The 13,269-nt window shown below is 37.3% G+C and overlaps 1 protein-coding gene across 1 annotated transcript in view; it reads left to right on the top strand.

Moving 5' to 3' along the window:
- TMEM131 (transmembrane protein 131) overlaps nt 1–9,875 on the top strand; it is a 93,219-nt gene extending 83,344 nt beyond the window's left edge. Inside the window, exons 34-41 of the mRNA XM_070943372.1 lie at nt 309–430; nt 577–735; nt 2,355–2,514; nt 3,043–3,164; nt 3,246–3,339; nt 3,803–3,900; nt 7,023–7,186; nt 8,920–9,875. Coding sequence (XP_070799473.1) covers nt 309–430; nt 577–735; nt 2,355–2,514; nt 3,043–3,164; nt 3,246–3,339; nt 3,803–3,900; nt 7,023–7,186; nt 8,920–9,210 — 1,210 coding nt within the window. The 3' untranslated portion in view covers nt 9,211–9,875. The remainder of the gene's footprint in view (nt 1–308; nt 431–576; nt 736–2,354; nt 2,515–3,042; nt 3,165–3,245; nt 3,340–3,802; nt 3,901–7,022; nt 7,187–8,919) is intronic.
- Nucleotides 9,876–13,269: the final 3,394 nt, after the last annotated feature.

The following is a 13,269-nucleotide window of genomic DNA, read 5'->3' as shown; positions in this document are numbered from 1 at the left end:
TCAGTGATTGTTGATGTGATGTCTTCTGTGCTAACGGGGCTCTGGAAAATGTGAAACATGGTTCTAATATAAACTGAGAAAAGGGGAATTATAATTAATGGAGTATTTTGCCCAACAGAAGTCTTTCTGCAAATAGAATGTAATCAGACATTTTTCTGCTGTTACAACAATTAAATCTAAGAATATCATATTGATGAAGATCAGAGAAATTGATAATCTGTTCTGCATTTTAGGAATGTAAGATTTTTTTCACCAGTCTACTACAAAGATTTTTTTTTTTTGTGTACTTTTGTGTACTTTTGCTTTAGTTCCTTCGAGGCATCTTGTTCATCACTTGAAAGTAAACAGCACAAAAACTTTTCATCAAAGCTATCTGCTCCGCATACATGCACGAATGGACTCAAATCAAGAAACTTCCAGAAAATGAAAGGTATGGTTTAACACTGCTAAAATAAGAATTTTTTGAAATAATTTGAAATGGACTTCAGTTCTCTTTTACTCTTTATTGATCTTACATGTGAGGCTAAAGAAGTTTCTATCTTAGCTTATAGCTTTTTTATTATTATTTCGCTGTAGGTACAAGCATGAAAATGATGGATAGCAGGCCATCATCATTAGCAAAGTTTTTCTCTAGTGGCTCTGGTCAAGAATTAGGCAATACCAGCAGTTCAGAAGGAGAAAAAGATTCACCACCACCAGAGTGGGATTCAGTACCAATTCACAAAGACGGCAGCTGTAAGTATCCGCCAAGTCATGGATATGCAAACATTTTGTACCCAGAACAGCTTGTTTTAACAGCCCTATGTGCAAATTGAAACATATGTGCTATATTTTAGATTTGACCTGCATAAAAAAGGGCTGTTTTGTTTCTGGTATAAATGAAAATAGGATTCTTCTCAATGGGTTGGATGGATTAAAAATTAGACCAAAAAGAATCCTGACGGTTTCTTTTAATATCCTGCAGGGGGGCCATCTGTGATGATAGTTGAGGAGAGAGGGGAGGTGCTGGGAAGTCCGGAGGCTGGCTGGGTCAGCACACAGCCCATGTGTAAGAGGAGGAGGTATCTCCCCAGCCTTAACCTCCTCCCCTTGTAAAATCACTATAGAATTCCTCTGGATTTTGTTTCATTCAAAGCAGAGAACAACCAAATGTTTCAAGTTTCATTTCTGCGAGACTGTAACCAATCTATAAAAATTCAGCAAAACTTTCCAAAACACTACATTTTGTTTCAGGTTTGAGAAAAAAAGGATATTTTCCATTTCATACATCTCTACCATGTGTCAGTTCAACTTTATGATGACACAGCCTAATTTTTTTTTCAAATAATTTTTTTTCAACAAAACAATAAAGGGAAAGTGAAGTAAAACCTATCTATTCTGAAGGTTATCTACATACTGCTAAAATTCTCATTGTGCTTATCTGTTTGTACCCTCAAGTTAACCTGTGCATTATACTGCTACAGTTTTTTGAATCAAGGTGCCTAAAATCCACTAACTTAAAGAATGTATAAAAAACTGGAATTCATTACTTCAGCGGAATTTGAATTTCCACAATACTTAGTCTAATTTTATTTGCAAGGTTGTGACCATTGCAGTATCTCCATGGTCACATGATTGTGATTTCCAATGCTTCCTGACAGCTTCCTGCAAGGAAAGACAACGGAGAAGCCAGCAGGAAGTTGGAAGTTGTTCCCACTCGCACTGCTTTTCTCTGAAACCATCATCCAAGGAGTCACAGGGTTCTCTAATTTAACTCAAAAGGTTACTTACACGAGAAATACTATTTTTCAAACCTTGCCATGTCTCTTTAGTAAATTCTTCTGCAGTGAGAGCTTGACAGAATTTCTGAAGCTCATATATATCAGACTTTCATTCTTTTGTTAGTGGAAGAAATAATTGGAATTTCTTTTGTACAGTTCAAGACCAAAAATAGTATTTTTCACTGAATAGGGAAAATGTCCAAACTTTTAAAATACCACAACACAATAACTTAGCATTTGATATCTCAATATTCAGAGATTTTTCTTTAAAATGAATGTAAAAGGGTGTTCACACAGTCCTTTAAGATACATTGAAACTAAGTTACATTGAAAGAATTATTTTTAACCACCACCACCCTGAACTATCCTAGGAAAAACTATTATAAAAATAGAGGGGAGGTGGGTGAGATTTTGAAACTATTTTTGCAAATTAGAAGTCCTGGGTTTCACCACCCTCCCTAGTTTGTCTTGAATAGCATGCAGCTTTAAGTAGCATATAGTATCTGGCTTAAAGGACATTCAGTTTGGTGCTCTACTAAATGTTTTTTAGGAAAATGAATATGAGGGACTTTAACAATTGTGTTCTTGTTCCAGCTTCTGACAACCTTTATAAGTTGTCTTTGCAAACAATTAGTGCAGATGCTTTTCTGAAGCAAAGACAGACCTCACCAACATCTGCCTCTCCATCTCCACCACCTGCGTCATTGGCCTATGCCACACGGAATAGTTATAGCAGCATTGTGAACAACTGCAAGTATGTTCAGATAAAAACTAAACACAAGAGTTTTGTACCCTTACTGTATCAAATGTATTTTAGTGTATGCCTTTTCTTTGTGGCTGAAAGTTCTGAAAACTTGTCTTCTCTTCCAAATGTACGAAGCAATTTATTCAGATATTTCCTTAAGATAAATGTTTCTATAGAAGATTGTGATATATTTGCATTCTTAACAATCAAGTCAGATTTCTAAATTTGACAAGTGTTAATTAAACAGTTAATTAAAAACAAATATGAAAGGAGTGGATTTGAACGAGAATACCATATACTAGGAGTATCAAAACTGCTTTTGTATATGATACTGCACCTTAACACCCATGTCACTTAGCAACAGAGTTCCCAATTCCTGTCAATAAACAAGGACTGCCTATACTTGTAATAGTTAGCTTTTATAATCATACTAACAGTTCACATTGTTTTGCTCTCTGCTCAGGATATAAATTGTCACCACAAATTCCAATATTAGTACATTGTAAGGAATAATATATGTCTTTCCACCTTTTGTAGAGACTCGAAAAGTAAACTACTTAGTGGTGCCAAGCATAAGGTGACAAAGGCAGCTTCTCTTCCCGGGAGGAATGGAAATCCTACTTTTGCTGCTGTAGCTGCTGGTTATGATAAAAGCCCAGGTAACACAGAAACTTGGAAAAGCAATTTTTGTGCTAGCCTGCAATTCCAATATCATCTTATTTGCTAATTAAAACTTCCAGGTGGCAGTGGCCTAGCAAAGTCTTCGCCAGTTAAAGCTGAGCCTTCTGGCTGTATGAGCATTTCACACACTGTGGACAGCGATGGCTCTGACAGGTAATCTTTTTGAAACAGAAAAAATTCTAAACCTATTAGGATATGTTTCAGAAGCTTACATCTCTGTTTTTCTATGTTTAAAAACTTGCCTTGTTTAAATTTTCTGAATCTGAAGGGCAAGCAAATATCATAGCAATGCATGTCTACAGGTTTTTATTAGAACACAGTGGTTCAAAAATCCAACATGATATTGAATGATAATGCCTTTCTGACTTTTATGGGTAAACCAAAAGTGACTTAATTCAGTTATATAATGATTTTGTAAATTATCTATTTTTTTTTTAAGTGCAGTTCTCATGGCATATACATATCAATAACTCAGAGCAGGAATAAAAAATAGTATTTTCACTAAATATGATTTTGAGTTGCTGAAATTGATAGTCCATATAATGTTTAATTGTATTTTGGGGGTTATCTTACAGAAATGATTTTTCCTAACAAAAATGCCCCTCTTTTCTCTTAGTTCTGGTTTGTGGAGTCCTCTTAGCAATCCTAGCAGCCCAGATTTTACACCTTTGAACTCTTTCTCAGCATTTGGAAACTCTTTTAATTTAACTGGAGGTAAGTGATATGAGTTGAACATATCTCAGAAAATACATCAGTAAACTAGAAACCAGGAGACAGTGAGTTCTAGTCCTGCATGAAAACCAGCTGAGTCACTCTCTCAGCCCAACTCACCTAACAGAGGAGGAGTTGTCAGAAAAATAGGAGCAGGAAGGTGTATTAGGTATGTTTTCTGCCTTGAATTATTTGTAAAAATAATAAAGGTAGAATTAAAAATCCAAAAATCAACTAATATACTTATGCACTGCTTCAAACAGTCGTTAATTATTCTGACTAATATTACATATATTAAATACTGATGTTTTTAAGTTTTGCATTTATATTCTAATGGAAGTATTAAGATTTTTCACTTATATTCCATATGGCTATTTTTGCTGGGAGGAGAGAACAGAATATGCAGGTTTTTGCCTTTGTGTGTTCCTGTGTATGAGACAAATGTTAGTTAGGAAACAAGTTTATTTAATAATGATACACAGATAGTCCTTTAAAGACCAAAATTAGGAGTGGCAACTCAATTGTTTAAAAAACAGTTGGTAAGTGAAGCCAGGACTGTCTCACTTCAGCTTTCCTTTGCTTTATGGACCTGTGAAGGTCATAATGCAAGTATTGATTACAAAGTTACTTTTTCATCCCTTTCATAACTGAATAATCGCTAAATGAGGCAGTCACTAAACAAGGAATACCGTATACATTTTATAACCAATCTATCTCTTTTATAATCAATCTATTTACCTTTTATTAGCCTGGCCCTTCCCTTTATTGCAGCATGACTTCAGAGGTGTATGCATACACAAATGTGAGACATGTACACATCTTATAGAGAAATTCTAGGATTATCTTTATTTAGACTTGGCATAGATTGGTAGGGTGAGAAGATAAGCATTCAAGTTTTTTTGTCTTAAGTTTATAAATAGTTTCTCATTTGTTTTTTGGTTTGGGGGGAATCATTTTAAATCCAGGATAATTTTCTTCTCTGCTAAGGTACTTAGCAAAATTGAAGTAATTAGGACAAATTTTTTAAAACAATAATTTAATAAGTAAAGTATATTCCCCCAAGCCAAAAAAACAAATGAGAAACTATAAACTTAAGACAAAAATCAGCAAAAGACTGATTTATAAAACAATCATAAAAAAACAAAATTCTGAATGTTTATATTGAATTGCTCTATGGCAGCTTCTTTGAGTGAGGGTGTCTTTCCCGCCGCCTTGAAAGAGGCGGTGGTGAGGCCCCTCCTCAAGAAGCCCTCCCTGGACCCAGCTGTGTTAGCAAATTATCGTCCTGTCTCCAACCTTCGCTTTGTTGCGAAGGTTGTTGAGAGTGTGGTTGCACGACAGCTGCCTCAGTACCTGGATGAATCGACTTATCTAGATCCGTTCCAGTCAGGCTTCAGGCCCGGGTACAGTACAGAGACGGCATTGGTCGCATTGGTTGATGATCTCTGGAGGGCTCGGGACAGGGGTTGCTCCTCTGTCCTGGTCCTATTAGACCTCTCAGCGGCTTTTGATACCATCGACCATGGTATCATGCTGCACCGGTTGGAAGGGTTGGGGGTGGGGGGCACTGTTTTACAGTGGTTCTCCTCCTTTCTCTCCGACCGGTCGCAGTCTGTGTTGACGGGGGCAGAGGTCGACCCCGAGGCCCCTTGTATGTGGGGTGCCGCAAGGATCAGTCCTCTCGCCCCTTCTGTTCAACATTTATGTGAAGTCGCTGGGTGAGATCATCCGTGGTTTTGGGGTGAAGTACCATCAGTACGCTGATGACACCCAGCTGTACATCTCCACCCCAGACCACCCCAATGATGCCCTCGAGGTGATGTCCCGGTGCCTGGAGGCCGTACGGATCTGGATGGGGAGGAACAGACTCAGGCTCAACCCATCCAAGACCAAGTGGCTGTGGTTTCCGACGTCCCGATATAGTCAGTTGGCGCCATCTCTGACTATTGGGGGCAAGTCGTTGGCCCCCACAGATGGGGTTCGCAACTTGGGTGTCCTCCTGGACTCGCGGCTGTCTTTAGAAGAGCATATGGCGGCCGTGGCCAGGAGGACTTTTTATCAGGTTCGCCTGATTCGCCAGTTGCGTCCCTTTCTGGATCGGGACTCGTTACACACGGTCACTCACACCCTTGTCACCTCACGCCTGGATGATTGCAATGCTCTCTACATGGGGCTCCCCTTGAGGAGCACCCGGAGGCTCCAATTGGTCCAGAATGCGGCCATGCGGGTGGTGACGGGAGCAATGTGGCGCTCCCATGTGACCCCCCCTCCTGCGCGAGCTGCACTGGCTCCCAGTGGTCTTCCGGGTGCGCTTCAAGGTTTTGGTTACCACCTTTAGAGCGCTCCATGGCTCAGGACCAGGGTACTTACGAGACCGCCTTCTGCCACCAGTAGCCTCTCACCGACCAGTTCGCTCTCATAGAGAGGGGCTCCTCAGGGTGCCGTCGGCCAAACAATGTCGACTGGCGGCCCCCAGGGGGAGAGCCTTCTCTGTGGGGGCACCTGCCATCTGGAACGAGCTCCCCCCGGAGATACGGAGGATCCAAGACGTACGCATCTTCCGCCGCGCCCTAAAAACGTTTTTATTCCAACAGGCTGGTCTGGCCTAACTCTCCCTTTTAAATTGGCTTTTAAATTGGCTTTTAAATGTTTTTTTAGATAAATTGGATGTTTTTAATTTGTTTTTTGAGCCTAAATTATTTAATCTGTTTTTAATAGTTTTTTAACTTTTGTATGTCTCTGTATTTTATTTTGGCTGTTCACCGCCCTGAGTCCTTCGGGAGTAGGGCGGTATACAAATATGATTGATAATAAATAAATAAATAAATAAATAAATAAATAAGTAAGTAAGTAAGTAAGTAAGTAAGTAAGTAAGTAAGTAAGTAAGTACTGCAGATACTGTTTGAGAAGACCAAAATGTCTTTGTTATAAATTATAGCAAAGACATTTTGGTCTTCTCAAACAGTACCTGCAGTACACTTATATAGCTAATATCTGAATTAGATTTAGCCTTGATGTGAAGGCTTCTGTTTCAGGATACCAATGTTTTGTTAATTTATTCAAAATCAAGGCCTTTTATTTAAAATAGAAGTTACATCTGCCTTACTTTTCTTGCCTTCTCTTAGAAGTTTTCAGCAAGCTTGGGGTGTCACAGTCTGTTTATGGTCAGGATGCTCAGCGAAACTGGAATGAGTTTAGCAATGTTCCCTCATCCATCTGGGATTCTTCAGCTACAGATTTTGTACCTTCCTGGCCCACAAGTTCAGGATCCCCAACTCACACAACTTCAGTAAGTACATGTTTCTCACAACACTGTCTTGAAGTGTTTTAAGATGATTTCTTCAATAACATGGACTGTTGGGGACATATTTATTTGACAATTCTAGGACATGGACTTAATTGTTCTATTTTCAATAATACTAAATTTTGACTGTACAGTAATACACAATAAGTTCTTAGATAATAAAGGAATAACGTAACTGGACACTGGAAATCTGGGTCTAAGGTTAATGCACCTAGATGGGTGCAATATGCACACAGCTCCTGTTTATATTTCAATTACAAGCCATGTCATTCATGTCTGATAAAGTGCAAATTGAATGTTCAAAATTAGATTCTTCGAAACTTCATTCTGAATATTAGCAAGTAAGACCTAGTTATAATACTATGCATCCATATAGACTATCTTTCTTACGTTGCAACTCTGCTTCACAACACTTGGATAGTGGAATTGTTTTTCAAGAGAAACCTCAGGTTTTGCTGTTCTTTACATACAGTACTGGGCAAAGTAAATTTGGATTATTTCATTTATGTATGCATTTATCTTACAGTTTTTATACCCTGCCCAATTTGAAGACTTGGATGGGTTATAACAGAGTAAAAAATGAAAAGACAATAATAAACCTTCACCATTGTTCCCCCAAGACAAACACTGCTTGTGATATTCATGTTTGATTTTAGTAAAAAGAGTAGTCTAGATTTTCTCAGGTTATAGAGATTTTATTTTCCACTCCACTGAAAAAGGGAAAAACTGGATAAAATACAGATTCAGTGGAGTCTGCTCAAGAATTCACCTAAATATTTGAGAGCTTGAATCTGCTTGTATGTAGATTATTGAATATAGCTGTAGATATAAGTAATTCTAGTGGGCTTTACACATCATGTTTATCCAGAGTCAGATGATAGTTTGGAAATTAAATAGCATGGGAAGTTCTTGATTCACTTCCAGAGGGGCAAGGGTCATTATGAGCAACGGGGGATTGATGTGAAACCTGACCTATTTTGAAGTGCTATGTAATTAAGTTTATTGAGCAGGATTAATGATTGTTGGCTACTGCCAACCCATATTGACCTCTATCAGTGGGCAATATCTTGATTATCAGTCTAGTGATACAGAAGTACTCCAGGGTATGAATCTGATCTTTGATGTCAGTTCTATGTCCTCTATGGACAGTTGCATTAACCAATAGCATATTTGAACTAAAAAGTATCTAGGTATACCTTGGTTTGATAGCAGGGTTTAAAAAAAAAAAAAGCCTTCATTTCTATTGTATGTTATAATATTTCTTATGGTAACTAGAGAAGAAATGCAAAAGCTATTAGCAAAACATGAATTAATCTGTCAGGCACTCAGTAACGATGTCAGTCCTTTGAGACAGGCCAGGTCAGGAAATAGTCTCCATAAGAAATCCTGGAACTCCACTTTACTGATAGACTATAATAACTGGATTTTGAATACCTGGAACCATTTTCCTTTCCAATTTCTTATAGCAAAGATAGCCAAGGCAAGTTTATTTCCTACACTCAGACTTAATTTGTGTTTTTCTAATAGCCTTTACATTTCTTCTCCAAGTCAATTCTGTGGTTCAAACTGTTGAGTAAGCAAATGAGTCCCGTATCTTAACATTCAATATATTGACATCTTTAAATCAAAATCCCCAAAAATAACATGTTTTAACCTGGTAGTTATGATGGTATGTATGATAAATATATTGTGTGTTGTTGTTTTTTTAAATAATGCAGTCTGTCCTTGGCAACCCAAGTGGCCTGTGGTCTACAACTACCACTCCATTCAGCAGTTCCATTTGGTCAAGCAATTTGAACAATTCCCTTCCTTTCAACACTCCAGCTCACCATTTGCCAGGGATCGACCTTGGGAGTGAAAACACCCCACCCTCCCCTGTTACTGCACCCACAGTAAACAATTCGGAAGAGTTGGGACAACCGTATAATCCTTGGCTAATTTGGAGTCCTGCAATTGGGAGAAGAAGCTCGGATCCTTGGCCTAATGTGCATTACCCATCTGAAAATTGAAATTAAGCAAAATAAAGTGACTGTAATTATTCAGATGCGATCATGGTAAATTCTGTAACATGCCTGAAACATAATTCACAAGCCATTTGTTCCTATTCTTTCTCTTTGTTCCTCCCAACAAAAACCATTAAAGTCTAATCATACATTCATCACTTGCTCCTCTTAAAGTCTGTCTCGCAATTATGGTAGTGTGAAATTGCTGATCTGATTGGTGAATCTTTATGTGCGGTCATTACTGCACTAGGACTGTTGTTCTGGCTTTTTACCATCTACTGTTTAAATTTTTAAACACTTGCTAAGTTTTTTTTAAAAATACAGTGATTTTCATCTACCAAGCTAGATTTAATTTTTTCCAGTATTATGCCCCAAACCTAATTTTAAGGAGCATCTTGTGCTAAAAATGCAGAGTATTTTTTTTAAAAAAACAAAGCTTTGTTAAAAGACTCTATGAATGTAAAAACATTAGGAGCAAAAATGGCTGAATCTAAGAGCATTCTGTTCAAACTACATTTTATGTGTCTGTTTGTACATTTGTAAACCTGAATGCATTTTTAAGTTGAACTGAAATGTGCATAGCCAATACTTGTGGATAACACAAGATTCCTTGTGCTTTTTTACCTATACAACTTTGAGTTGTACTTGAAAAATAAATAATGCTTTTTTCATTTTTGTGTTATGTCTTCCTTACGTACCTTTTGAAGTATGTTTAAATTTCAAACATTTGGCACAGTTTTGGTTAAGATTTACATAATAAATCATAGTTTAATCATAGAACAAGCTTTCCTTTAATCTAGAAGATTTTTTGTAGGCCATCTTAAATAGGTTTGCTGCCTGAGCAGTTGGACCATAGTGAACTCTCATCATTCTAAAAGTTCACAGCGGAGGAAAACATTGTATAAAAATAACTCTGCCATGTAAACATTTTTCTAAATGGCAGCTACAAGTGAGCTGGCTGGCAGTTTTGTGACAGCTGCTGTAGCTGAGTCACCAAAGAGCATATCATTTCTCATACAACCACCATGGAAGAAAGTCTATTTACCTTGGCTGTGAAACATTCTGCATGGGATACCATACTGATTACATACCAGGAGCAAAACGCTTGAACATATTTTCGGGGCTAGGAAAATAAGACTGATTGCTGAAAAAAAAGATTAATAGGTTTGGAGGGGGTATAAGGTCATATTGGCTATATGCAGGATAAAGAGTCTTCACACTAAAGTGATTTACCCTATCACCACCCAAAAATAATGCTTATGTGTCGTTATTCATTCAACCAATTTTGATCAAATAAGAAAGTCAAGCACCACTAATACTTGGAGTAGTTGCATGGGGAAGCCAGTTATCTAGTTTGATAATGAAATGTTTGCCAGCACACAACCAAGCTCAGAGAGCATCTGGACCAAGGGTGGGTTCTAATTTTTTTTACTACCGGTTCTGTGGGCGTGGCTTATTTTGTGGGCATGGCTTGATGGTCATGTGACAATTCTTTAGGATTTAGCAGAGGTACTGGTCTACCAGGCTGTACCGATCTACCCATTTATTTTTGCAGGCACCGGTCTACTCATTTGTTTTCTTTTAACACTGATCAGCTGTAGGGCGGCCCTTTGAAGCCCTGCGGCAAAAGTTTAAACAGTTTTTTCCCCTCTAGCCAATCAGGTGGGACTCAGGAGGCAGCAATAGATTGGGGGGTGGGGCCAAATAAAAGGTAAGAATAACGCGGGGGGCAGGGAGCGGGGGGGGCCCACAACTGGTTCAGTGATGTCATATCGTCACTGCTACCGGCTCGGCCGAACCAGGAGGAACCTACCACTGATCTGGACCCCACAGTTCAACTCTGAGCTACAAATATTCTTTAGGTTTTCTTATGGGTGGGTTACTTATAGGGAACTTAGGCGACTACAAGAGGTTAAACAAAACATACCCCTAAGTGCCTTGGGATACCATCTTCCTTTGTGTTTTAATACGCAACTAAGTTTTATGAACTATTGTAATACAATCGCAACTTGGTCCAGTTTATGACTGCTAAATCAAAAAAGATGATTGTATGTTATGCTACAATACAGAATAGGACAATTTTTTTTATTAATATTGAGACATTTTTATTTTGGTTATACATGACCATAGAACACCATTTCAATTGCATTAAAAATTTGTTAGTATTTCTATAATATTTGGTCATTTTACTTGGGCAAAATAAATATGTTTTCTTAAGTAAGTAAACATACTGAAAGATGGAGGAGGAAGGAGACCATCAAACAAGGAATAGCATTTAAAGAGGATCTGGCTGAAGGATCCAATTTCCCTTATACTACTTGGATTACCCTGAATAGGTTGAGAGTTGGAGTGCCTAAGTGTAAAACCAATATGCTGAAGGGGAGGCTCTTAGCAGCTAACAACATGCTGTGTGAATGTGGAAAGATGCAGAGTACAGCCCATCTGCTGGCATGTCAGCTATTACCAGAAACACATCCCAATGATGACTTATTTTTGGCTAACTACAAAGCCAAGAAGGTGGTTTTATTCCAGCAGTTTAAAGTTTGATCTAGGCACAAGAAGAAGGAAAAGAAGGGGGAGGAGAAGGAGATATCAAAAATAATAGATGCAAAAGCTACTTTAGATATCGTGTGTTTATTGCATTTACCCAAAATGCAATTCTGCATTTTGTATATATACATAGTGTATATTTGTATAGATGAGTGTAATTTGTTTAAACAATTAAAAAAGACTCATGGCAAACCCAACATCTTTTATGGTTATCATTATGTGTAGAAGTAACAGTACATTCATTCATACATGCAAGGGGAGGACAACATGTTTCTTCTGCCTTTATTTTATTATATTATTTATTATTTTTATGTCTTACACAGCTGCTCATATTATAACAAGAATCATGCACAAAACAGTAAAAACAACAGAATTCCCCAAACCATAAAATAAAATAAAAATCAATAAAATATTTTTTTCTGTGATTACTGAAAGGACTTCCAAGAGTATCTTTAAAAAGTTGAATTTTCCAATATGAGAGACTCCTGAAAATTCTTGTATAAGTCCTAGAATAGGCTTAAAATCTTTATTAATATCCCATCACTAAAAATGAAGAAAATGAAATCCTGGCACCATCATTTTTACCTCATTAGCCTGTCCATTGCAACTTTCATTTCTCCTAACTACTATTGTCTCCTCATTTATAAGGCATTTCTGTCCTTTCCAAAATCTGTTTTAAGTGCCTGAACGGACATGCTGTTTAATATTTCAAACATTTTTTCTGAACTGGCTGAAAACCTACAAGTAGATAACTCTTATTCTTGAAATCCATGCAATTTTTGTAAAGAGAGACTGCAGCCTACCTAAATTTTGCTTGCATATTTTCAAATTCATTCAATCTGTATTTAACTTTCAATGCCCCTGTTATTTTTTTAAAAAAGAAACATGCTACCTTAGGCACATTTGAACAGAAAGCTAACATTATGAATAAATAATAAGTGAGTCTCATAATTTGGGTGGATAGAAAGTGTACAGCGGTATTTTTCCTTGAAGGGGGTAAGGATGACATCACTGCCTTTGAAATAATTCTTTTAGGAAAGCGAAATATTGATAGAAATTTTATCAATGTCTTTTTTGTTTTAAAAAAATGGCTGAAGAACAATACATATAATAAAACTTCATTTCTAAAGTTTGTACTAAAAATGCTCCCTCAGAACTACTCCCTAATCAGAACTAAGTTGCTTTGGAGCCAAACAATCACAGGGCCCCCAAAATTAGGGGGCGGTAAAATAGGACCATAGGATTGTTGCTAATAAAAATAGTTAAATAAAAAAGAAAGGAAAGTCTTTTTGAATGTTTAGAATAATGTAAGAATCCTGCCCTCTTGAGAACTGTAGTTCTTGGTTAGAGGAATAAAAACTGAACAAATTGCAGGTGTCAAACAAGTTCTGAGCTTTTTGGAATACCCGTTTTATGGCCTGACTGTGCAATCTATCTATCTATCTTTCTTTCTTTCTTTCTTTCTTTCTTTCTTTCTTTCTTTCTTTCTTTCTTTCTTTTTTTTTCTTTTCTTTT

The sequence above is a fragment of the Pituophis catenifer genome, unplaced genomic scaffold (assembly GCF_029215685.1).
Source record: "Pituophis catenifer annectens isolate HBS135680 unplaced genomic scaffold, rPitCat1.0.hap2 SCAF_4, whole genome shotgun sequence".
Taxonomy (NCBI): Eukaryota; Metazoa; Chordata; class Lepidosauria; order Squamata; family Colubridae; genus Pituophis; species Pituophis catenifer.
The sequence above is the reverse complement of the archived record's forward strand: the minus strand, read 5'-3'. Positions and strand labels throughout refer to the sequence as shown.